At 49.6% G+C, this 24,932-nt stretch overlaps 10 protein-coding genes across 10 annotated transcripts; 6 read left to right on the forward strand and 4 right to left on the reverse strand.

Moving 5' to 3' along the window:
• Positions 1-2,485: 2,485 nt before the first annotated feature.
• Positions 2,486-4,149, forward strand: sakA (mitogen-activated protein kinase HOG1; the record flags this gene model as incomplete). Its single annotated transcript, XM_057268679.1, has 9 exons — positions 2,486-2,541; positions 2,612-2,659; positions 2,745-2,874; positions 2,933-2,976; positions 3,030-3,129; positions 3,216-3,572; positions 3,649-3,727; positions 3,789-3,972; positions 4,038-4,149. The coding sequence occupies 9 exons, from the start codon at positions 2,486-2,488 to the stop codon at positions 4,147-4,149; spliced, it is 1,110 nt and encodes a 369-aa protein (XP_057119356.1).
• Positions 4,150-4,827: 678 nt separating this feature from the next.
• On the forward strand, positions 4,828-7,854 carry N7481_009461 (uncharacterized protein; the record flags this gene model as incomplete). Its single annotated transcript, XM_057268680.1, has 11 exons — positions 4,828-4,886; positions 4,980-5,084; positions 5,212-5,454; positions 5,571-5,598; positions 5,654-5,714; positions 5,771-5,850; positions 5,912-6,083; positions 6,139-6,179; positions 6,234-6,371; positions 6,431-6,860; positions 6,911-7,854. The coding sequence occupies 11 exons, from the start codon at positions 4,828-4,830 to the stop codon at positions 7,852-7,854; spliced, it is 2,301 nt and encodes a 766-aa protein (XP_057119357.1).
• Positions 7,855-9,181: 1,327 nt separating this feature from the next.
• On the reverse strand, positions 9,182-11,826 carry culA (cullin culA; the record flags this gene model as incomplete). Its single annotated transcript, XM_057268681.1, has 6 exons — positions 9,182-9,370; positions 9,448-11,345; positions 11,424-11,494; positions 11,549-11,565; positions 11,653-11,722; positions 11,780-11,826. The coding sequence occupies 6 exons, from the start codon at positions 11,824-11,826 to the stop codon at positions 9,182-9,184; spliced, it is 2,292 nt and encodes a 763-aa protein (XP_057119358.1).
• Positions 11,827-13,407: 1,581 nt separating this feature from the next.
• On the reverse strand, positions 13,408-14,689 carry N7481_009463 (phospholipase D regulator; the record flags this gene model as incomplete). The annotated part of the gene is made up of 3 exons (XM_057268682.1): positions 13,408-13,432; positions 13,490-14,360; positions 14,443-14,689. The coding sequence occupies 3 exons, from the start codon at positions 14,687-14,689 to the stop codon at positions 13,408-13,410; spliced, it is 1,143 nt and encodes a 380-aa protein (XP_057119359.1).
• A 461-nt stretch (positions 14,690-15,150) lies between these two features.
• N7481_009464 (mitochondrial K+-H+ exchange-related family protein) lies at positions 15,151-16,117 on the forward strand (the record flags this gene model as incomplete). The annotated part of the gene is made up of 3 exons (XM_057268683.1): positions 15,151-15,587; positions 15,663-15,718; positions 15,777-16,117. 3 exons carry the CDS (start codon positions 15,151-15,153, stop codon positions 16,115-16,117), a joined length of 834 nt encoding a protein of 277 aa, XP_057119360.1.
• A 260-nt stretch (positions 16,118-16,377) lies between these two features.
• On the reverse strand, positions 16,378-16,713 carry N7481_009465 (uncharacterized protein; the record flags this gene model as incomplete). The annotated part of the gene is made up of 2 exons (XM_057268684.1): positions 16,378-16,593; positions 16,636-16,713. 2 exons carry the CDS (start codon positions 16,711-16,713, stop codon positions 16,378-16,380), a joined length of 294 nt encoding a protein of 97 aa, XP_057119361.1.
• Positions 16,714-16,964: 251 nt separating this feature from the next.
• On the reverse strand, positions 16,965-17,931 carry N7481_009466 (uncharacterized protein; the record flags this gene model as incomplete). Its single annotated transcript, XM_057268685.1, is given in 3 exon segments — positions 16,965-17,400; positions 17,415-17,707; positions 17,740-17,931. 3 exon segments carry the CDS (start codon positions 17,929-17,931, stop codon positions 16,965-16,967), a joined length of 921 nt encoding a protein of 306 aa, XP_057119362.1.
• A 1,352-nt stretch (positions 17,932-19,283) lies between these two features.
• On the forward strand, positions 19,284-20,270 carry N7481_009467 (alpha-L-arabinofuranosidase axhA; the record flags this gene model as incomplete). The annotated part of the gene is made up of 1 exon (XM_057268686.1): positions 19,284-20,270. One exon carries the CDS (start codon positions 19,284-19,286, stop codon positions 20,268-20,270), a length of 987 nt encoding a protein of 328 aa, XP_057119363.1.
• Positions 20,271-20,742: 472 nt separating this feature from the next.
• Positions 20,743-21,687, forward strand: N7481_009468 (kinetochore subunit FTA4 family protein; the record flags this gene model as incomplete). Its single annotated transcript, XM_057268687.1, has 4 exons — positions 20,743-20,908; positions 21,005-21,173; positions 21,228-21,290; positions 21,369-21,687. The coding sequence occupies 4 exons, from the start codon at positions 20,743-20,745 to the stop codon at positions 21,685-21,687; spliced, it is 717 nt and encodes a 238-aa protein (XP_057119364.1).
• A 631-nt stretch (positions 21,688-22,318) lies between these two features.
• Positions 22,319-23,735, forward strand: N7481_009469 (uncharacterized protein; the record flags this gene model as incomplete). Its single annotated transcript, XM_057268688.1, has 3 exons — positions 22,319-23,080; positions 23,140-23,200; positions 23,281-23,735. 3 exons carry the CDS (start codon positions 22,319-22,321, stop codon positions 23,733-23,735), a joined length of 1,278 nt encoding a protein of 425 aa, XP_057119365.1.
• Between the last annotated feature and the right edge of the window lie 1,197 nt (positions 23,736-24,932).

The raw sequence follows: 24,932 nt of genomic DNA on the forward strand, positions 1-24,932 counted from the left end.
TGTATTTAATCAGGCCCAAGGCCAGCGGGAAGCAAGTCCGGGTTGACCGCGCGCAAAAGCGATCAGTGTCAGCCGGACGGGACGGCCGTAGCCTTCGGTAGATTGGGAGGACGGCCACCCGCCACGCACGAGGGGTTATATTGGTGTAGGCGGATAAGGGAGGAGCGGAGAGCGAGATTCGCGACGAGTGGAGAATTTGCGATGGTTGAAGATTGAAGGAGAAGTGTGTTAAGGCGGGGGAAGTTGGGAACGAGAAAGGTCGGGTAAGGTAAGCGTAAAAGGGTTACTTGGCGCTGAGGAGGTTGATGTTACGGTAAGACCAAGTCGCCGGGTTTCCGTGTCGGTCGTATCGGGTCGTGTTCGTGTAGTCGAGTTTCGGTGTATAGAATGAAGGGGTTAATTCAGGCTATGACAGTTAAGAGTGATCAAAGGGCGGTGCAACCGTCGTTGGGGGGGGGGAGGAGTCCACGAGTGGAGATGCCAGAAGAGCGGGTTTGGGGGGTTTGGGGGGTTTGGGGGGGTAAAGTATGAGGTAAAGTAACGGTACTCCCGTACAATTGTGTTTTACGCCCCGGGGCGGAGTCGCCAGTGCCGGCCTACTTATTAGTCTTTAGTTACTCCGTACTAGTACGGCGCACTGTAGCAGACTAATGTATGGGGGGGGGGTTTTTTCTTTCCTTTCTTTTTTTTTCGCTTTGGGGCCAAAAGGTAATTTACAGGGTTGGCTGGACTAGGCAGAACGGGTTATTCTGGGGGGGAATAAGGGGTATTATTCTAAGGAATGAGTAGTAACTATTAGTATTTGTACAGCCTTAGTGATGCCCTGATTTAACAGAATGCTTAGATCTAGGGCCTGTCCTAGTATTCTATACTCTAGACTGTGCAGATGGCTCCGGTATTTCCCATCAAATGGCTATTTTACGCAGCCGGTGAGAGTCCACTTGGAAGTGCGTCACGACTCTCCACCACAGCTCCGGCCTGGCACGTGCCTCCCCACGTTCTACATGGGAATGTGAACACCTGCGCTGGATTGAGGTACGGGATACCAGGTATTAATGGTATCTATAGGGGTATCCTTGGAATCTAGTAGTAGTAATAGTAGTAAATTGGTACTAGTATACTACTAGTATTGTTCTGAGTCTGAACTGCTAGAGGGTGCCAGTGCCCAGGTGTTTCCAGAGGTACGGAGTAGTACTGCAATATATTTCTGAGATCTACTCAACGCTCACCTCAAACCTTCCAACTTCAACTCCAGGGCTTGGTTGAACCCAACCAAGATGGGCATCAAAAGCTGAACCCCTCCACTTTTCCCGGGCGCACAACATCCAGTCTTACCCGGACGGGGAAAATGCCTTGGATGCCCGTCGCGTGGCTATTGGGTTTCACATGTCTCAAATGTGTCCATGTCCATACGACTGGGTACCTGTCCGGCTTACCATGCTCAGTGAGTACTATTAATACAGCACCACCCAGGTTCAAGTTCTTTGTTGCCCTCAGGTGACAGGGCAAGGCTCCCTCCATCCCCTGTGGCTTTCCAGGGCTGTCAACCGAATCGATCGATCCTGGAAACCGGGTCTCCACTTTGACCTTTCCCGCCCGATATGTACTACATATGTCCCCTGGTGGATTGCCTAAGTGTATCTCGGAAGATCATTGATCATCTCAGTCTGGGTCGTCTGCAACCTGCAACGCTCGGTTCTGATATCTGATGCTGCATGAGTGGTGCAAGCTGGACTGGTGACATTGGCATTGACATTGATTGACATGGCATTGACATTGACATTGGCGGGACCAAGCCGAGGGCGAATGACAACCGCACAACGCAGCAGGTGTCGGGACCGGGCTAAGCGCGAGTTATTAGCGATTCGGCCCTTTTCAGAATCCTCAAGCGGATTGCAGTATATCGTACGTAGGAAGATAAGATTAGTTGAGATCGAGGCACTACGATACTCGTACTTCGACTTCGGACTCCGGACCTACGAGTATGTAGGAGTACTGCCCCTTTAGCGTAGTTCCCGGGCAATGTGGACGGCAATGGCCCGGTCGAGACGCGCGGAGTGGGGATGGACCAGCACTCAGTACATTATACTGGAACGTAGGGTTAGGGTATGTATATGGGTATTAGGGAGGAAATATTAATTAAGGGGGAGTGAAGTATTAGTAGTAGTTTATTTATATACATATTTAAATACTACCAATTATTCAATCAATGTTATCCTCTGGAATCTATATACTCATACCCTACTGTTCTCGTATATACTGTCCTCCTTCAAGGCTAGACCCGACTGAGTCAGCCGCAGAAACCTGCTCGCAAACGTCATCGTCCTTGTTTTCTGCACTTCTGCACTTCTCACCGCAGAAGGCCCTTCCCCACATACGTTCCAAGGCCCCTCCGTCGGCTTCACCCCTTTCCCCCTCTATCTCTATCTCTTTCGTGTCTGTCTTTTCTCAACTTAAAAAAAACAAAAGCTGTCTCGTTTTCATCATGGCCGAATTCGTTCGCTCCCAGATCTTCGGCACTACCTTCGAGATCACCAGCCGGTATGTCGCCCTGTGCCCCGCCGGGCGCGTGAATCTCATCGCTGATCGTGTTTTTTTTTTCTTCTTCTAGGTACTCGGACTTGCAGCCGGTTGGCATGGGTGCCTTTGGCCTCGTGTGGTGAGCATCATCCCCATCTCGATTCTGCCGCGCGCGCCCCCGTCGGCAAGATTCACCCCATCGCTAATCATCAGGCGCTTGATAGCTCCGCGCGCGACCAATTAACCGGCCAGCCAGTCGCCGTCAAGAAGATCATGAAGCCCTTCAGCACTCCGGTCTTATCGAAGCGTACCTACCGAGAGCTAAAGCTTCTCAAACACCTTCGCCATGAAAATGTGGGTTCTTCTCGTATCAGTCTACTTTTAGCTCACATGTACTGAACGCTTTATACAGATCATCAGCCTGAGCGACATCTTCATCTCTCCTCTTGAGGATATGTATGTCATCATATGACACGTTTGGAAACCGACACGCGGACTAATGACTGTAGTTACTTTGTTACCGAGCTTCTGGGAACTGACCTCCACCGACTCCTCACCTCTCGCCCTCTTGAGAAACAATTCATCCAGTACTTCCTCTACCAAATTCTCGTGAGTTGCTTTGACGTTTATAAAAATCTGGGGTTCTTTCTCGTTGGGATCCCTCGACAACTCGTTCTTTGACTAATTGCCCACAGCGTGGATTGAAATATGTCCACTCCGCTGGTGTAGTCCACCGCGACCTGAAGCCCAGCAATATCCTAATCAACGAGAACTGCGACTTGAAAATCTGCGATTTTGGCCTCGCTCGAATCCAGGATCCGCAAATGACCGGCTATGTGTCAACACGCTACTACCGTGCGCCTGAAATTATGCTCACATGGCAAAAGTACGACGTTGAGGTGGACATCTGGAGCGCGGGCTGCATTTTCGCCGAAATGCTGGAGGGCAAGCCACTTTTCCCTGGAAAGGACCATGTCAACCAATTCTCGATCATCACCGAGTTACTGGGAACTCCTCCCGACGATGTGATCCAGACTATTTGTAGCGAAAACGTGAGTCCCATCCCTGCCATGAGGTAGCGCCAAATCCGGACCTTGGCTAATTGTTTTTACTTTCCTCTGGATCTAGACCCTGCGATTTGTCAAGTCCCTACCGAAGCGCGAGCGCATACCCTTGGCGAATAAGTTCCGGAATGCCGATGCCGATGGTTCGTGACTTTCGATTCCCACAGCCCCACCCCTTGTGTGCCCCTGTTGACAAAGATTTAGCCGTCGATCTGCTTGAGCGGATGTTGGTGTTCGACCCCAAGAAGCGAGTCCGGGCCGGAGAAGCGCTGGCGCATGAATACCTGGCCCCTTACCACGACCCCACCGACGAGCCGGTCGCGCAAGAGAAGTTCGACTGGTCGTTCAATGATGCCGACCTACCCGTGGATACCTGGAAGATCATGATGTGGGTAACCCCTCGTGTGCATGAAATAAAACGACGCTTACATTATTCTTTTCTTTTCTCAATAGGTACTCGGAAATTCTCGACTTCCACAACATTGACCAAGGAACCGAGGCTGGCCAGGCTCTGGTTGCTGGCGGTGCCGTGCAAGGAGGCGGCGTCCCCCAGAATTACGCATGAAGTTCATGATCCAACGAACCATAATTTCTACCATAGTATCTTTTTCTGCAGTCGTGTTTTTTCCCCTTCCTTTTTCCTTCTCGGAAGGTTTCCCTCTCCTGTTAACTTCCTCCACCTCCAAATCAGGGAGCCACGGCATCCAAATCATATATGTGTTTTAACTGGGAAGCTTTGCAAAGTGGGCGTGTTCGTCTTGACTTTTTCTTTCCTTTCTTTTTTGGCCTATTGAAAGCCAATTGTCCATAGCTAGTTCGGCGTCGTTAAGAATCGGCCGGTGATTAGGGGATACCTTTTCATTACCATGCGGTACAATTATATTTGGGAAAGAACAATTAGAGTGTGTACAACTCGTAGTTCCTGTAGGCCATAACTAACTACTACACTACTCCTACTACTCCTACTCCCTGTCAATCATTCCATTGGCCCTGGAGAGTCACCGCGGGGCTGCCATCGAAAGGCCACACCGCCCGCAATCAACACGTGAGCGATAGCCTATCGAAATCCCCTGCGACCCATGGGATTCTCATACTCCGTACATGTTACTACTTGCTCTCTTCTCCTGACTCCAGCTCCCTTGCGCTCGTGTTTTTATGGGGACAATTCGGGCCGTGGAGAAACGCCCCCGAACCCTTACATTCACTATCCCCGATCTTTACTGCCCCCCGCACGACCGTCCCCATGGCTATTCCGAATAAACAAGATCCGATTGTCCTGGTGATTGATTTCCACCATGCGCGGTGCGTGCTTCCCCGCAGTCATAACCCAGTTGTCTTTGACAACTGGTCTCGTGGCAATGTGCCGACGAAAACCTATGCTAATGCAATCTGCAGGGGTCCGGAAATCGAGCATTGCATCGCCAACGAAGGCGCGAACCCTGCCACGGACAATGACTGGTCATTGCTGCCGTTCATGGCCCTGTCTGATGGCGCTCACCTGTATGGCATTACCTTCCCGGACCCTACCTAAAAGTGGTCACGCCGTGTCTCTCGAGTCGATATGGCCACCCTTGGTTTTATAATGAAGAGCAACGCACTAATGTCTTGGGACTTATAAATGTTCTAGTTCGACCGAGGAATTCTCCTATTTTACACTACGGGGCAGAGAAACACCCGATACCCCTGAAACCTCTCTGTTCGGTATCGCCTGCTCCCGCCAGCTCGATGCCAAGCTCCTCCTCAATCGCCCGCCGGACGTGACGAGATCTACGGTACAGAAGGCGGTGGTTGTTGTCACCGATTCCCCGCAGAGGGTAGGCCAGCTGCGTGAGAAGCTCTCCGTGGTAACAACGGCGTGGTTTGCTCAACGGTATGTTAAAAACAGCCCTTGTGCAGTAGAGAGCGGCTGGGATACCCCGCATGAGGGAGTTTTTTTTGTTGGAAATGGTCCACTGAGCTGAGCTAACTCCGTGCGTGGATTGATAGCGACTTTTCCGATATCGATATTTTGAAGGTATACATGACTCCATGGACTCGAGAAATGAACCGCAGACTCATAGTTGATCTAGAAATTTCACGAGGGGTTGGTGATTAGCTTGATGAAGGATGGCCCGAAAGATCAGAACTTGGGTTAGTATTGTCCATATACTTCGATTCGCGTGGCATTTGACTGACTTGGACTCAAGGTCTCTCCCTCCGAGAAATGATTCACGAATTCAAGTACCAGACTTTGGTACTATTCAAGGCATTGCTATTGCAGCCCAAGGTATGGGCCATCTATCCCCTCTCGGTTGGATCTATATAATGAATTCTGCTGATTAATGAAGATGCTTTTCTTCGGTACACGATGCGAAAGATTATGCATGCTCCAATTTTCGCTCATCTCCTTAATACCCGGTCTTATAAATAACTTGGAAGACTGCGCAGATCCTTCATTTGACAGTTATGAACAGAGCGTTGAGAAGCCAACTTCTCTCAAGACTAGTGATCGCAGCTCTTGTAGGGTTTTCTCTCGATCCGTTCTTCAATCATCGATTTACTAACCTTTCGGCAGTGCTGGCATATATGGGTCTACCATTGCAGATCTTTGGAAAGGTATGCGTTGTCTTCAACTAAGAATTCTGACTGGAACCCTAACTCTCTTGCCAGGGAAGCATGTTAGGGCCATATACCCCTCTTCAACAGTTAGATCTGCTAGCCGACGATGGTACGAAGTCCTATGTCGTGGGATCTACAAATTCATTGCTTCTACAACAGAAGGACCGCTACAGTGATATTTTAATCAACGTGAGTCATCTGCTCCTTTTCTGGGTTATAACACTTCTAACACAGTTTGTGACCACTAGCTTGATGAAGATAGCATTAGCATCTCATCTCTGCCTCTCCGCAACGCTTTGGCCCTATCCACGGCCGACAGACGCTGGATCGATCTTCTCACTCAAATCGTTAATGACACCTGGGATGAAGATCACCCATCACGCCCAAAGACCCTTGGTTTTATGGGCTCCGAGGAGTTCATTCGATTGCAGTTTGAGGAGTACCTGCTGGCCCTATTATCTTCCATGAAATACCACGAGGAACTCAGCTCGTTTACTTCCGGCGATTCTGGCCATCGTAGCAGAGCGCAGTTACAAAACTTCAACATTGAAGGAGACCCTGCTGTCGACTTTAACACCGAATTTTTGATCCAGTGGCAGAAGACCTCCAACTATGCACTCTTCTCGCGCCTCACCTCGGATGCACTCTTGTTTTCTATCACCGAACCCCGACACCCAAGTGCTGGGGATTGACCGTGGAGGATATCCAACGCCGACTTTCTCAACAAGTAGCCGACCTTCATCTAGACGAAAAGGTTCGTGAGGGACGGGAGGCACTCGGCAGACACCTTGCGACAGGCCAGAAGAAAGTCAGCGCAGCATACAGCAGATTCTGGTCCGACATGGAAACCGTGCGCGAGAACCAAAAGAAGCGCAATGAAGAAAGATCCTCCCAGTCACAGCGCGCTTCGATCGATACCCCCGCCTCCCCTTCACAAGGATCCATCGATGATTCCACTTCCGAAACATCGGGTGCTTGGTTTGCGAGCCGCCCAAGAGCGTCAATTGACGTCGCCCAGGCCCAGGCTACAGTGGGCCAAGCCGGCCAAAAGGCCGGCGCATATTTCAGTTCATGGGGGTCATGGGCGAACGAGAAGCGACGCGAGTGGCAAGAAAAGCGCAGCGCTTCGCCAAGCCCGCAGCAGGGCGCAGTCGCCCCGTCACCATCGGTACCATCACTGCCCATCGTCAGCGAAACCATCATCGAGTCAGATCGCGGCCGTCGTCGCTCGATGCAGCGACAAAGCGAAGATGCCGAGGGTCTGTCGCGCAGTCTGAGCCGTAGAAAGAGATGGAGCAATATTCTTCTGCGTCGCGAGAGTGGTGAATTCAAACGCGACGAGAGTGCCGATGCCCCTTTTCCCAAGTCACCCCTCTCGCAAGGCTTCCCAGCGCACGATCATGGAACGGAGGAGAATCCATTTGAAACTGAAAAGGTTCCGGGACAGCAGCAACAACAACAAGCTGCCGACGCGGACGGTTTCACTAGCGTCTCACTTACGCCCAATGAGGGACTTCGCCTGGACCTCAACCCCAGCGAGCCTACCGCTGAAAATACGGAGCGCTCCGAGAAGACCGCTGATCCGCGACCGAATGATTCGCTGACTGCTCTGCCCGTCAAAGACGAAGAGCAATCGCACGTCGAGGCCAAGGATTCTATTTCTAGCAAATGATTTTTCTTTCGGCACCTCGTCCATCACGACAGTACATATGAATTGAGTGACGCATTCTCCTTTTTCCTTTTTCATGTCATGTACTTGTTTTTCCCCCTTCTTCTTCTTCTCCTTTCCTCTCGCCCCTTTCTTTATATCTCTGGTACTTGGCATTGTAGCGCGGCATACCCATTCTAGAACAGCATTCTCATTCTTCAATTGTTTTTGTCTATACTACATTTTCACCCAACCCCTTTCTCAAATACTCCAATTGACCTCAAGTTACTTTCCAGAATTGCGCAGCCTGTGTGATACGATCTTGGCATTCTTGCGTTTTCTTTTTCTTTTATTCCTTTTAGGACTCTCGCATCATGCGATCAACTTGCATCTCCGCTAGAACTTGGAATTGGACATTGATTGCACTGGACTTTACCTATATTGAGACGACTATGATTAAATACTAATGTGTGGGATGAAAGAACCTGTGCGACATGAGGTCTCTGATCTCAGAACATGCATAATAGTCCCCTTCAATCAAGTTTGTTGTAGGATCTTGAAATGTCTTGTGCGACAAATGATGGGCACGCCGGTTGGTGAGGTTGTAGATTCCTGAAACACCGATACAATCCATGGATCGTTACGCTACAGTTTGCCTTATGGCTCGGCGCTTTGATCAGAGCTTTGGTATTCCGCGGCAACTTTGAGGAAAATAGAGCTACGCTCGCGTGTCGAACCTTGAGTGGAACAAATAAAAACCTTCGTATTTGAAGCAAATACGGGGTATGAGATCAAGGCGGTCGATTTCTTCTGTGTCTAATCAGATCGATAGCAAGGTGGACTGCGGGGGAGGACTAGGGTGGGAGATCCAAGTATGGAATTAGGACTCCTCAAAATTATTGGTAAGGTAAGACGGGGTACGAGTAGCCTGATCAAAATACACGTGGGGAAATAAAAGGAGAATTCGGGTTATCATTGATCTGTCGTCTCAACGCTATGATGAAAGATGGAATAAAATAAACACAAAATGCGTCGTTCTTGTGCTCCGAAGCTCCCTTATCCCCACCAAGCAAGAAAAAGAAATACCCCTTCCTCGTCGATTCCGGGTCACCCAGTTAGTTTAAGGCACCAGCCTTGCCGCACCTCCTCTTTTGTCCAATCAGAATGGTGGAGAAGCAACAAGCAAAGGTGGAAACCAACCGAATCAGATCAGATCAGGCAGAGGCGCGACGATAATAGAGGAGGATTGGGGGAAACGGAAACATAGAAACGGGCGTGAGCCTGATGCGATGAGATAAGGAGGAATGAAGAGTGAAGGGGGAAAGCAAATGATAGAGATGAGGTTGGGAATTTAAGCAATGTAAGCAATTTCGTCCCCGTCTAGACGCTCGATGTAGTCCTTTTCCATGAGGGCTTCGATGTTTTTCTTGATATCGGGGATCTTGGGCGGGAAGCGAGATTTGACGATCTGGATGACTTCTTGCACCAGTTGCACGTGCTTCATCTTCTTTCGAGATTTCATAACACGGACGATGGCCGACTGGTGAGCGTTAGTAAAGAATAGAACAATGCATAGCGAGGTGTGGAGCGGGTCGGGGAGGGGAGCTTGGTTCGTACCTGGAGCAGAAGTTTCCGGTCCTCTTCTATGGTTTTGTGGGTATCATCCGATTCTTGCTTTTGCTCCGACTTAATCTGGATGTTGAGATTGACCTTGATTTTCTTATTTTTGAAGTTGTAGTTGAGGGAGAAAGTGGTGGAGGGGTCAGGCTTGGCACCCTCCGGACTTGCCAGGAGCACCTTCGCCTTCAAAAGGATACTGAGGTTAGGATCAAGGACTTCAGGGCCGAGTGCTGTCGCTTTTTGGATGTCGGAATAGCCCATGGTGTCAGTCTCATTGAACAGCAGCAAGATGCCCATTTGGTAAGTCGACACTTGAAAGGTGTAGGGTAGCTTGGCGTTCTTAATGTAATTCGCTTTAACTTCGCCCTTGCAGAGTTGCCACAACCAGGTCAGCTTACGACCATTGTGCTTGCCGAAGTAAAATTGCTGGAACCGCTCGCAGGTCTTGTTGATCTCAGTGGGAGCATTGAAGGGGGTCGTGGGAGGATTGAGAGGCCAAAAGCCAGTTCCAAGGATCTGGAAGTGCGAGTCGACCATCTTTTTGCGGTCGTCGTCATCATAGGTCTTTTCTTGGTGATCCTTGTAATTCGAGTTGAGATCTTTGGAGAGTTGAATGTCCTGGAACATGCGCTGCAGTTTGTTGGTGTATTCAAAACCACAAGCCTCCTTCAGTTTACTGATCATGCTGGTCTCTGCATCGTCGGACACCGAGCTGACATGCACCAGGCGTTTCGCCAACATCTTAGAATAAAACTTTTGGAAAACATCCTTGTCCTCGATGTATTTGAAGACAGTCATAATCTGCGTGAGCATCTCCTCCAGTTCGGACTCCTCCGCAGCCTTGGAACCCTTCTTCAATAGACCATCGGTGTATTTTGCCAGGAGCTCTGGAGAGCGAGTCGTTGTTGTCTTGCAGATGCGGTTTCGGTTGACAAACTCGCGACAAGCATTGTCGAGAGAACGCACAAACTCAGATTCGCCATTGAAAGCCTCGTCAACGAGATTTTGATACCGGGTATGGACCTGTAGAAGGGCGTCCACGTAGAGCTTGGGCTCGAAGTTATCACCCTCCGATGCGACCTTCTCAACAGCAGCTAGGCCAGCTCGTCGCACATGGTTTTCAAAGGTAGCACGCAGAGGGTCCAGTCCCTCCTTGATGCGAGATAGGAGTCGGTACATCCGGGCAAGGTCTTCCTGACGCTCATTGTCCAGGAGAATCTGGAACTCATCACGAAGCAAGTTGGAATGGGCAGTGACAAGGACGTCGAGGCACGTCTCGGTAAGTAGCTTGGTGACATCAGGGTGCAAATAAAGGCCGACCCGATCCTTCTCCTCTGCAAGTCGAGCCTCCGCCTTCTTCATGTACTCGACAACGCTGTTCTCTGCCACAAACTGTCGGGATTCGTTTTCGTAATATTGCTTGGTGGCTGCGATGAACGGCGTCTGGAAGTAGGTTCGGTAGACTTCGAGGGTGGGCTTCTTGCTATCGTTCTCGTCCAGGCCCAGAGAGACGAATGAATCAACGATGCTCTTGATCTGGGATTGTTCGATGGTTTCGCCGTTGCGCTGTTTCTCAATGAGGTTTAGCACGGCATCCATCACCTTCTCGTGAACATGCTCAAAGAAATCCTCCTTCCACTTGACGAGATGCAAAGTGTAGACGTCGTAAACATTTTTTTTGCCCTCATCGATCTCGCGCTTCACCCAGTGTCGATTGAGGTAGCTGAACAAATGGTTGATATATTTGGCGGCGGTGGTGTACCGGGACCATTCGCGGATGTAGAATGCTAGAAGAGCTTCTTCGGCGTGACTTTGAGATTCCTTGTAGACGACAGCCAGATGGCGCGATAGATACTCGCCTAACAACTTGTAAAGTTCTTCGCCCAAGAGGTGTGCTGAGCGCATAGGGCGTCCCGTTAGTGAAATTCTATCCAGGGAACCCGCGATTCGGGCTAGGAATAAGGGTGACAAACCTCCTCGGTGGGCTTGTAGACCTTGACTGCTGGTGACGGCTTTCTGTGAGGTACAAAAGTTGTGGACGGCGCTGTGGTAGATCTGTGAGCGGGGAAAACAAAATCGGTGCGGGCATCAAACATACGTGTAAAGAGCCATGTACTAGAAAAAGACAACCAAGATGAGTTTGCGGACATTCAAATGAGAGCCAGTTGCTTCATTATGGACGAGGGCGTTCGAGTCACTCACATGCTTCATGTCAACTCCTTCCTCCAGCTTCATCATCACATTATCGATTCCCGCCTCGAGGAACGACCACCTGGAGGAAAATCAGCCCTGTTCTGTCTTTTTTGTGTATCCATTTATCCTAACTCACGTTTCGGGGAGGTCATCTTTATGCGGTGTTTGAGGCATGGCTGCCATAGTGGTTGGGGAGAGATGGGGCGATTTAGCAAGGACGAAGGAAGGGAATGATTCTGGAAGAAAGATGATAAAAGATCAGCTGGAAAGGTCCGGAACACGCCATACAAGAGGTCAAGTCGGTCTCCTTGAAGGAGCGCGTACAAGTGAGACTTAATCTCCCAGGGTCGGAGATGGGGTCGAACGCCACGAGTCACAGCGTGTAATTTTTGGTGCAGAATCCAACTACTGATGATTTTGAGAGGAGGAAATGCCTGAAAAGAGAGAGTAGAAAAGAAAGAACGATGCCTCCCATGCGAAACAAGTGAGAGCAAGGCAGAAGAGAGATCAGGCAGACGAGTGTGGCGGCAAGATGAGGCTGAGATGCGTGGGGACCTCGATGCATCGACCGCGGGCGGTCAGCATCGGGCGGTGAAGGTCTTAATGGGGCGATCACAGCTTGTTGCTCATTGGGGTTGGTTGTTTTGCCGGCATCCCTACAAAGTATATCACAGTTTCACCATTCATCGTAGCATGTTATACTAGTGCTAAGTTGTTCAAAGAGACTAGGATCTGGTATCGTATTGCTCTAGAGTCTTCATTACTTTTACCACCTATAGGGTGGATTTGGTGGTATCACTTCGCACAATCAGCAATCTAGAACCTTGCTAACGTGTGATAAATAAAGCACATCTATGCCAAGTCAACTCAAAAAGCACAAAGGAGAAAAAAGCAAAGATTAAGGCAATAAAAGAGCCAGAACAAGACCCACAGAGCTCGAAGCTGTTTACAAAGAATCGCACGCCTTGCCCGGGCGGTATTACAGGCCCCGGAATGACGTCATTGTCTTGGTGAAGGCCGGGGTTCTGATCGGGAATGCCATAACCAGTACATAGTAGCGCTTGTACGAGAAATCTATACCGAAACCTAGACTCGGACCAGAGAAGAACACACCAGAAATGACCTTTCGTCAACTCTCAGAGATCCAGGTGACTTGCCATCAGATCTCTCTCCTCTTGGGAGCTCATCCCCCAAACTGCGATTCAAGGACATCCACTCATGAGATACCACGGCGCTTTCGACGCCACAGCCGCCGAACTCAAACGGCACTTGGAAGAAGCTGGAAAAGCTGTACCCTACTGGGTTTTATATCGTATATGGCCGACCCCATTTCCACGCAACTGCCCATGAGATTCTTGGTAATGTCGTGGGTTGGTCGGTCTCTGCTCTGGAGGTGAACACAGCTCACAGCGGTTTGAATCAATCCTCCGACGAGGTGGGTAGGCAATTATACCCGTCGAGGATGGGAATCGGTTGCTAGTGGACGATGCTTATGAACCCTTTCGGATGGTGGGCTCGTATCTGTCTGGGAAGCAGTAGACAGTGGTGCGTGTTTTATGGGCCGCCGGAGGAGCAAAGATAGACTTAAGGACATCCTGGGCTTGTCACGGATTCATAGAGACCCATTAAATAGGGAATGCGGGCTCAATTTGCCAGGGTTCAACGTTGGGTAAGATAGGCGACATTGCATGCTTCCGGAACATACTTCCCCGACAGACACAGCAAGCTTGGAGTAAATCAAAGCGCAATCGAAAGATTGAGTTTTTAATGCTTCACCCTTTCAACAAGTCTATAACGATATCAGTATCCAAGTGAATCATTTTTTCTGGACGTCGTCGGTACTTACCGGAGGACACTGATGCAGAATGTCATTAGCCAGGCAAGTAGAGCCACCAGGAGAACCGATGCCAGGGCTTTCTGTCGAACACAAATTCTGTCATTACGAGGGTCTATCTCTTGGTTGACTTCTGCTTCAGTACACGATCCTGTCACTTCTGATAAAGAAGCAAATGCCAAGCTAAGATTGGCGGAATCGAAGACGATGAAGACCAAATCCAACAAGATAAGTCGCGCCTTCGCTGAAGGCGAACGCAGGCCCAGGGGCTTTGAGGTGTATTCATCAAACGTAATATAGAGGAGGTACACCAGGGCGATGGCGTCAACAATGATGGCCATCAGGGCAGATGGTCCTTGCGAGTGGGTGCCCTGATCAGAGAAATGTTGGATAGATCCGCCCAAGGCGAGAGCAGAGAGAGAGAAACACCAGACGGTTAGACGTAAAATCAGCGGCACTATGGGACTTTTGAGAAGAGTGCTTTGGAACCTCTTAAACCACATCTCACGGCGATTCTTCGAGTGCAATGGATACTCTGGGCTGTCACCTTCAAGGTGCTTTCCTCGCCAAGGATCCGCATAACTGCCGTGGTTCTCGAGCATCCACTCGGGCGTGACTTCTTTTTTCTCGTGGCCATTTTCCCGTGGGTATTGAATAGATCGCGAGAATGTTATCCAGCGTGATTCGCGTTCTGTGGACGGCGAACGGTCCTCCTCAAAGAGAGGTTGATCTTGTGATGGAGTATAGTGGTGGCTTGATGATGCATGAGGCGAGTGATTATGCTGAGCCACAAATGCATCGCTCGGTTGGGAAGGTAAAAGACGATCGGCTGCTGTGGCATCCTCTCCCTCGTCGTCGGCGGCTTGGACAGATTGAATCCATGCTACGAGAGCCAAAAGTTAGTGACAATGAACTAATGTTATTACTGTAAACAACGAAAGAGGAAGCCAAGTCTATTAACATACGAGGCAGAGTTCTTAAAGTGAAATGTTGCGACTGTATGAGCTCTTCTATCTGCCCACCCGGAATTCGGGACGCGGTGGCTGGCGAGTCGTAAGCACCATTGCGCAGAGCGACAGCCTGGGTATCGATGCTCAGATGGTTCGAGGACGCGGGTGCAATTGGTGATGACAGGCCTGAGGGAACCTTTTCAGAAAGTTTTTCATTGAGGACACGCCCCGAAGTGCCTTGTTTGGAGCTGTTCGCATCCATGGCAGGGTTGGTCTAGGGCGGGACTCGGAGACTGCGGAAGGGCGTCAATTTGGGATGTGCATGACCGAGATTGCTGATCACGAAGCAGAGCCTAGGAAATAGCCCAAATCAGGAGAGAGTGACAGAGTGACAGAGTCGAGGGGTAAATAAAAATGGGGCGTGGGTGGGTGTGATGTGCAAGATGCAAGAAGGAAGCAAAGCAAGCTTAGGAGACCCTCGGGCCAAAAACGAGTTGGGTGGTTCGCGCCGAATGACGTCTCCCCCTGCCTAGTGCCATCCTTCACTTTCCCCTTCGCCTTCACCTTCACCTTTTTTTTCCTCAACCTTCAAAGGCCCTTGGGCGCACACATAAGCGCATGGTCTACTGAAATTACACTCCCTTTTCATATTCCTCTCCTTCTTCTTGACTTTCTCGATATTTTATTTCCGGACCCAAAATCCCCATCAACTTCCCCGCTGTGATGCGCCTTTTCTTGATCCCTATCTCGACCCGACGGGCGTTGATATATGCGCGACCGCTTCGAAGAGACGCCGCCAAGGAGCTTTCGATATTGGACCGCGTGACGACAAAGGCGGCGCAAACATGGGCTGGTTGGGAGGAAGCTGAGAAGGGCTGGAAGAAACACCTGGTGACCTGGGGAAATAAGGTCCAGCAACGGATCCCATTTGAAGAATGGGGTCTCAAGAGCATTCCGTCCCTCACGACACAGCGACGAATCGATGAGCAGTATGGGTCTAAGAAAATTGAAGTTCTATACCCAGCAAATGCTCTGCGATTGGAAAAAGTCCCCACCATTCTGCGTACCATCGCCACGGAACGGCAGGAGTTCCATCAAAAGAAGATGCGGTGGAGCCTCGGCATAGCCCCTTTGACAGCACCCTTCGCTTTGATCCCAATGTAAGTTTCTATCTGGAGTGGTCTGGATCTTTGAAAAACTTGGCAGAGTGCTAACGAAGAGTTCTAACGTGGCAGAGTCCCGAATATTCCTTTCTTCTACCTGGTCTACCGAGGATGGTCTCACTGGCGCGGTTTGTCAACCCGATTCGCGAATTGTTGAGTCCAAAGACTAACAACCATATTTTGTAGCATTGAATGGCTCTCGCCATCTCGAGTTCCTTGTTGAAAAGAACCTTATCAACCCTATATCTCCCCCGGAATTGGAGGAGCTGTACGCCAAACGAGCCTCGCGCACTCTTGACAACATACCGGCCGATACACCCGCGTCTGGTATGGTTGATGGTATGGAGCAAAGCGATGATCGTATATTACTTAAGATGTCCGACGCAAAAAGGCTGGCATCCATTTTCGAAGCACCGGAGTTGGCGCTGGAAGCGGAGCGAGCCATCATCCAAGTTGGTGAGCAGCTGGAGGCCAAGAAGGCGAAAGCGAAGGAAGACGACCTAAAAAATGAAAAGAAAGATTCATGAGTCGGAAATTTGACGAAATTCAGGCGTTGGTCAGGCACAGGACCCCGATAGAAAGTCCACTCTTGGTATACACTGTTTTAATATCACACGCACCTCTTGTATCATACTGATTAATGCCAAAATACCATTTTCCAAGCAAAATTATCTAGTCCGATCTCGTATCTAGGACAGCAGGCCCTTCTTCACGCCGACCCCGGACTCAGATCTATTTTGCTTATTATACAGCTGGCCTAGAAACCCTCAATTTGGGTAGGTTCCAATCAGATCCCAAATTCGAAAGTATATGCGATATCTGGATCATCCTGCCCGACAACAAAGTGAAGGGTGTCATCTGTATATGAATGCGTATAGTACCCCAGATCCGTCGGTGCATCAGTTTCAGTATACAAATCCCCAGTCTCAATTCTCAGGGTTCGAATGGGAAGATCCCCGCTCGATGGCAGTCCAACAGCGCTCAACCCCGACGGGACAATGCCCTATGTACAAGTAGTTGGGCGTACACCAGCCAGAACTCTCACCTTGTCGCTGCCCGCAACAGCATATGTATCCCCGAGCGTGTCTTCTGTCATTTCTGAGCGAACTCGATAGCCGGTCATGTTCAAGGTGTAATATTGATAAACTTGATTTTCGACATGGCCAGTAGTCAGTATCAGAAATTTCGTAATTAGGGTTAGTGTGGGCTTTCCCAATTACGTTCGCAAGGTAATCGTGTAATTCATAGTCTCCCCCTCTTCCCGCCAGTTTGTGCGTAGACCGAGGGCGTTGGCACATTCCTATACTTTCGCTATGAAAATCCAGAATCATCGCAATCGATTGACTCACAACAAAATGGAATATTGCTCTTACATCACCCATGTCTCTGAGTAATGGCCTCTTGACTCTCGACATATGCATCTACCTCGCACTGTGCAAATTGACGAGCTGCTACTCCTCTCGCAAACAAGATATCCAGTTCCTCGAACGTCTTTCCCTTTGTTTCTGGCAGACGAAAAAATGCCCAGACTAAAAACACGGCCGAGGAGCCACCCCAGGAAAAGCCGGTCTTTCCACGCCAATTACCCGCAGTGGGGTTCAGCATTTCTGGATTGATGCTATTGCAGACGACCTGAGCGATGTAATAGGCAATACGGCTGAGGCAGACGCTCTTATTCCGAAGACAATTAGACGACACCTCTGTAATCACGGCGTAACAGATTGGGCCGACGGTGGAATAGTATACACCCAGCCAGCAAAGCATCAACCCGGCCTGGGCGTAATTACTTCCTGTAATATCACTGCCAACACTGCAGAAACCGACAATGAGGAGGATAGGTCTAGCATATAATTCTCGTTGATATCCTGCTTCAACTGGGCCAAACGTTTCTCGAACTCTGAATAAGCCCCGTTGTCGCCGGGCTCGAGAGCACTATCAGACGATGAACCATCCGAGCCCCTAAGATCGTGAATCAATAAAATAAAATCCCCATTGAACTTCCGAGTCGAGCGATAGTTGGATAAGGTAGATTCAAATCGCCCAATATACTGGTCATGCCCACCAGCACCCCAGCCGGTAGACACTGTTTGTGCACCACCAGCGCGACAGGCATTGAACTTAATGTCATTAGAAAATAATCCAGAATAACAGTCTGCGCCTCTTCGCCATTGTCGGGGAATCCATATATGAAATCTGACCCAAGAAATTCTGCCGAGCCGGTCGTTTTAGACACATCAACTGTAGCTTTTCCATTAGAGTCTCGGGGGGTAATACGCGGAGGGCTCGCCGCAATTAGCTTCACGGTGGCGGTTATCGCCAGAAAAGTGGTGAACTTCATCATTGTAAATACTGTGGAATTGGCTTTGGCTTTGTGGTAATCATACACATCAATCATCTCTCCAAAAGGGCACCTTTTATACTAATACAAGATGAAGCCTTTCCCGCACTGTTTTCCCTTCACAATGCACTTAACACTAAAACGCGGCCGGGAGTGATCACACATCTCCGGTGGCGGGTGAAGAATCTCTGCAGGGGTGAAAAGCCATTTGCGGGGAAGTTATGAGAGCTCGTATAGCCATAAGCTGGCTATTTCATGCTCCGGCAATATCTTCACTGTGACACAGCGTTCCGCATCCCGATGGTTGAGAAGGCTTCCTGGGATATTGGATCACCACCCCACACGGCTTCATAACTACTAACTAGTGGATACATCCCGGTGGTTGAGACTTGAGGCCCTGGACATAGGGGACCCCCACAGGGCTCCTCTAGTGAGTGGATACAACCCACCACCTGATAGCTATTTACTGATAACATAGCGGCACATACAAGTACCGTCTAATGGCTTCTCACCCCCGGATTATTTCATGAAGATGGTAATCATGGGAGCTTTTCCCCACATTTCCCCGGCAGGAAAACGCCAGGGCACGACGGATAAATGCAAGGGCTGGTGATGTCACTACATGTATATAGTATGCCAAGCATAATTTCTCGTCTATTTTAGGCAAATTGAAAATATATGATGAAACACCAAGTATTCTTTGTTGACACGATACTTGTTCCAGAATGTCTTGGTCCCCCACAATTGATTAACCGGATTACCTCGAGACTTCATTTGCAATTCCATTTCACTCAATCCATGCGTCTGGCCATAAGACAGTTTCTTTTTTTTTTTTTTTTTTTTTTGTATTTTCTCTTGCTAGTAGTATTCGACTTTCAGGCTGTTGCCAAGGGATCGACACGGAGCTAATAGAGACGAAACTCGGCCCTCCCCGACAACTTACCTAGAAAGGCAAACTTCCGATGGAGATAATACTCTCCTAAAGGATGCCGGTAGAAGGGAGTCGGCCTGAAATGAGACGCCGGGTAAAGGATATGAATATGTTAGTGCTAGGTAGGTTGATCGATCAATCTTGGCGTCGTCTGCGAAACAGCCAGCTCCACCTGTCAGTGGGCATGTACGGAGAATTATTCCTTTCCTGTTTTGTCAGTCAACCACCTGGGTATTTCGAGGTCACCTTCTCGGGGGCTTTCCTCAATGGGATTGGGCTACAACGAATATATAAATATCTGTACGCACCCTTGATCTTTACAAACTTTGGAGCCGGCCTTCTCTTCTATATCATACCTGGTTATCCAACCTTCGAAAAGGATCCCTCTTCCTAAATTCCGACATTACGTGACCCAATGTCAATCATGCGATTTTCCGGAGGGGCAAACCTATGGTCCTACATCCTGGCGCTGATGTGTACATCAATCTATACTGTCGCGGCAGACTGTGATTTGCCCTCGGCCTACAGTTGGACATCGACAGATGCCCTGGCACAGCCTAAGTCGGGATGGGCCTCGCTCAAGGACTTCACCAATGTAGTCCTGAACGATCAGCATCTAGTATATGCCTCATTTGCCGACGAGTCCGGCAACTATGGCTCTATGAACTTCGGTCTCTTCTCCGACTGGACAGATATGAAATCAGCAAGCCAGAACGACATGAGCTTCTCGGCTGTGGCACCCACGCTGTTCTACTTCGAGCCGAAGAGTATTTGGGTTCTCGCATACCAGTGGGGCGCGACCGCGTTCTCTTATAGAACTTCAACAGATCCTTCCAGCGGAACTGGATGGTCATCTGAGGCAGAGCTGTTCTCTGGTACAATCTCGGACTCTGATACTGGACCAATCGACCAAACTCTTATTGGTGATTCTGAGAATATGTATCTGTTCTTTGCCGGGGACAATGGCAAGATCTATAGGTCCAGTATGGCTATCGATAACTTCCCAGGCTCTTTTGGTACATCATCGGAGATTATTCTGAGCGGAACCACCAATGAGTTATTCGAAGCTGTACAAGTCTATACTGTGAGCGGACAGAACAAATACCTTATGCTTGTCGAGGCTATTGGGTCCAATGGACGATATTTCCGTTCCTTCACAGCCGACAGCCTAGGCGGGTCATGGACAGTGCAAGCAGGAACCGAAAGCCAGCCCTTTGCTGGAAAAGCCAATAGTGGAGCTACTTGGACAAATGATATTAGCCATGGAGATCTGGTTCGCAATAACCCCGACCAAACGATGACCATTGACCCCTGCAATCTGGAATTACTTTACCAAGGACGGGACCCGAATGGTGGCGCGGATTACAATACTTTGCCATACCGACCTGGTGTTCTGACTCTGAATCAATAAGGAGTTGTTGCTGTCAGCAAAAACACGAGGTTTCGTGAATAGTTTGCGAATATCCTATGCGCAGAGAATAAAATTTTATTCTGTATTCTGTAATCATTTTCTTCGCAATCGTAGGGAGTTGAACGATAACTACTAGTAGACAGTCCTAGAAGCGGAAGCCCGCGTGTTTAGTAGCTTTCAATGGCTCCTATAGGTTCAAATAAGTTGGCTAATATCAATTAAAATGATTCCAGGTCTGCAACCTACTTATTCTTGAATTTAGAATCAAAGAACTTGGTTAGAATTTGACTGAGTACAAACGACTAGTATGTACTTCTCGCCAATTTTGTGCGGGGAATACCACGTGACTTGCGATAAGGAAGGCGCGCGTTGATAAGCGTTGATGCCGCTGGGCGCGTGCAGTCGCGGGCTTCTCATTCCAGGAACCCCACAACATATTGGGCCATGAGGCGTGCTGAATGAGACCCAAGCAATGGAATCGACCCGAACAATTTACGAGCTGAAATCGACATTCATTCGGAGCCAAATCCGCATTCTCTCCGAGAGCCTTGAGCTGCCGGAAGATTGGCAACAATATGCAGTGGAGACCGAGGAGGGCCAGTTGAGCGCGAAGGCGATTGAAGATGTGCTGCATAAAGGTACGGCCATTTACCCTCTCACATTTTCTTGCTAGCTCGGCGTTTGATAGAGACACTTGAATATTTGGAGGTCATCCAATGCTAACCTATCAATAGTAAATGCGGCCGCTAAGCAGCATCATCGAGTTGTCTACACATCACAAGCGATTCACCATGTGGCCAGTCAGATTGCCAGCCTCTACTGGTCCGCTATTAGCCAAGAGGCGCAAACACAGGCAGCTTTTGCAAAGGGCGTGGGTCAATTGACGGACTTGTCCAAACAATGGTTCGAACCATATACCCTTGCTTAAAGGTAGGAGACTGACCAAGATGACTCCAGGAATATTGCCAAATTACCCTTGGAACTAGAAACCCCCGGCGTGACTGAAGAACAAAATACAAGGTCAGGCCTCGAAACATATCCCATCGCTCCCCCGATTAAGATTCAAGTTCCGCCTGCCTAACAGTCTTTGTGGTACAGATACCAGGAGCTTCGGAAGCGACTCACCAGTCTTGACGAACAGCGTCAGAAAAGGCAACGTCGTCGCGATCAATTACAACATCTCCGACGTCTCCTCGAGCCATTTGAAGAACCACCCAGAGATATTCAACCAAACCTGGTCAACCGGGATGGAGAGCTTATTAAGGAATTGGAGAAAATGCGAATGCTTGTGGCGCGGGTCGGAGGGAGAATAGCACAGCAGAAGAATCGCAGGAATGTTCCGGAAAACGAGGGAGGCGAATATTTGCTTCCTGGGTCAGATCAGAGGCTGGAGGCCCTGCTGAACACGAGCGAATGAACTTTGACGACATAACATCCATAATTTACAAACTCTGCAAACTTTACATGGCTTTGCCAGACCCCTGTCCATGTGGCATAGTCGTTGAAACCTACCAGTAACACTGTAGCCCTGTAGCCCTGTAGCCCTGTAAGTCCGAGGCCCTGCAGTGCCGATCTCAGGAAGAAGAAGTGTATTACTATGCATGCATGGTAGATGCTGGTAAGGTAAACTTGTCAGACTTTTCCAGGTTACACGTTCTAGCCTATTATGTTCTGCTCCACGTATGATTGTGCTCCAATATGATTTTTATGACAACTAAAGAGGGAGGTCCTTTCAAGTACTTACTAGTAAGTACTTCGGACACGGGCGGTACCCTTCTCCCTGAGGCTCCAAACCCAACCACCATAGATAGGCAGAACCTGCTACGCGGGGCTCATATAGGGACCCTAGTAGGGTTTTAGGTAGATCCTAGGCAGGCACGACCCTAGTCAGGGGAGAGTAAAAAAGAGAGTTCGCTGGTTCCTGTCTTCTCCGTCATCCATTACACTTACACCCGCGCTGGGTTGGAAACCGGAAGGCGCGGTGGAATATAGCTTGCATCAAACTAGACTTCAACATCACACCCGTCGCGATGAGTCCACTTGACAGGATGAAGCGTCTAGCTGGGTTGGAACAGCGTGGTGTGAGGCATGATGGTGGGGGAAGTTCCTCCAACTCGAGTACAGCGAGTGCGAGTGGCAGTGGCAGCGCTAACCCGATTGGGTCTGGGGCGATTCCCCTTCACATCGGCGAGACCCAACCAGCATCAAACCCCAACAACGAGGACCAAGTGCTCGATACCGATTCCCATCTTCTCGATTGCGCCGCCATCATCGAGGGTGACGGCTCTTCCTCCCCTTCCAAGGCACCCTACGCGCGTGGGCATCGCCGTCGTTCCACCCACGTTACTCGCCGTGACCTTGAGAAGTTTCAAAAGGAGGTCTTAGGTGTGGAAAACCACGCCTCCTTCTATGACGAGGAAAACGGCACCTCGCACCCTATCAACCCGAACGACCCACAACTCGAAGAACTCAACCGTGCCTTTACCGTCGCCGACCTCTCGATGAACAACACTGCGGGAATGACGGCCAACGGTTCCGCCTCGGGCATGTTCTCCGGCTACGCAGACAGCTCCCAGGGTAACCCCAATATGGGCAATGCCCCTCGTCAGTCAATGTCGCCCGCACTCTCTCATCCCGCTGCGCAAGTGAATGGGGGTGGCATGGGATCCTTCGCACCCGGCATGCCTATGAACGCGGGGCACCAGATGGATCTTCATCATCTGTATGACATGGTCTTGGAACTGAGCGATGTGCTGAAGAACAACCGGGAGGTGACGAAGAATATTGTTTCGAGTGCTGAGGATATCATGGTATGTCGACACACCGCGAGCAAAGGCCGGGGAGAATGGGAAGCTTACAAATGTGATAGAAACACGGCTCTTCGGACGATGCCAGCCCAGCCTTGCAGCGAGTCAATGGTGAAATATCAGGTATGTCTTATCCTTTTAATCCAGTCCTCATTCCTTTCTCTTCTTGCGACCCAGATTGCTGATTACTCGCCTCGTGATAGCGGCCCGAATTTCAGAACTCGAACGCGCTCTCGCCAAGGAGAAACGACAGACCGAGGAACTCAAACGCGAGCAAGTAGAGAATGCTAAACTCATTGGGGAATATGAGGCCAACGTAGGCACGATGGTCGAACAAATCCGCACTTACTGCCAAAACAACAACATGCATTTCCTTCACCAGAAGAACCATTACAACCAACTCCTCCAAGCTGAGCGTGATGCTCATTTGGACAGTCGACTGGACCGTGATTACTGGCATACACAGACAATGAAATGTGCGGAGATGATCCGCACAGCTCACCGAATTCGATCCGACGAGGAGGCCACCCCCGTCCGCATCATTGCCGGTCTGCAGAACGAGGTTCGGGCATACCGCAATGCGCTGGGGATGGAGCCTGAGCAACCCGAGGATGAGTATGGCTGGGAAATCCTCAAGGACGTCCCCAGTGCAGACTGAATCTAGAATGGGACCATGGACTTTCACGGCGCGATGACATGATTCTAAGGATCTCTCTCTATTCTCCCTTTCTCTGTTTCTCTGGATGAGCGGGGCTTTGTGTTGCATACTATTCGACGGCGTTGTTTTGTTCTTACCTTTTTTGCACTTCCTTACCTCCGATCCTACTAGGAAGGCGTTTATGGTGGGGGTTTGTTGTATTCTTTTCCTTCTTTTTTGGTCACCGGTTGCAGATACCCGGAACCGGCTGTGTTACCTTATAGTGGACACACCGATCATCATACATATTGAATCAGCATAAAAACCAGTAAATGGTTTCAGTCAGATCACCATTTCCCTCGATAGGAGTAAGGAGTACGGAGTAGTTCAAATGTGTTCAAGTTTAGAGTCGGTGAGCACCCAGAATGGATAGTGGATGACTGGAGACTCACTAGTGACCAGTCGCTCCAAAAGACCCCCAAAAGTGACCCCGTTTTACGGAGTTCCGATCAGCAGCCCCGGAATGACCAGTAAGAAATTCTGGTTACACCCTCAGTGGACTCAGTGGACTCGGTGGACTCGGTGGACTCGGTGGACTCGGTGGACCCCTTCAGGACTCTGATGTACATCGTATCGCACTCTCTTATGGGTGTAGTATCTCGTGTCTCGTATTATGTCATGGCCAATGCTTAATCCTCCACATTCCCGTTGCTGGTTGCTGCCCATCTTTCTTCCCCGGAAGGATTTGTCGTTGATTCTAGTATTTCCATTTGCCCCCCCAACCCGCTTACACCATGCAATTCACCCAACCATTCATGGCGACTCATCCACCTTGCCACCACCTTTAAGGTCGTGCTTATACTCCACCCTCTCCACGGAACAACGTATCAGCCCCGGTCGCAGAGCCGAGCTGAACTCCTGATCGTCACCGTTTCCGCCTTGTCTACACGAGTACTCTTTCGACAGGAAATTGGACCTTGCGAAATACCGACCGTTTGTTATTTACATAAATCAACTTGTGTGGGAAGTGGGGGATCAGCCAATTATGCGTCATCCGATCTAGGCCTTATCCAGTCATTCGACCTACATTCCGCGCCACATAGCGGCACATCTTTTGATCAGCCCGTCCACCCTGGTCATCTTCCTCTTCCTCTCTTTCCTCCCTCTCCACCGTTTGGTCTGGGAAGTCCAAGTGAGGACAATTTAACATGGAGAGTG

The sequence above is a fragment of the Penicillium waksmanii genome (assembly GCF_028829765.1).
Source record: "Penicillium waksmanii strain IBT 27052 chromosome Unknown utg000008l:1.0-5622682.0:1.0-5626561.0, whole genome shotgun sequence".
Classification (NCBI taxonomy): Eukaryota; Fungi; Ascomycota; class Eurotiomycetes; order Eurotiales; family Aspergillaceae; genus Penicillium; species Penicillium waksmanii.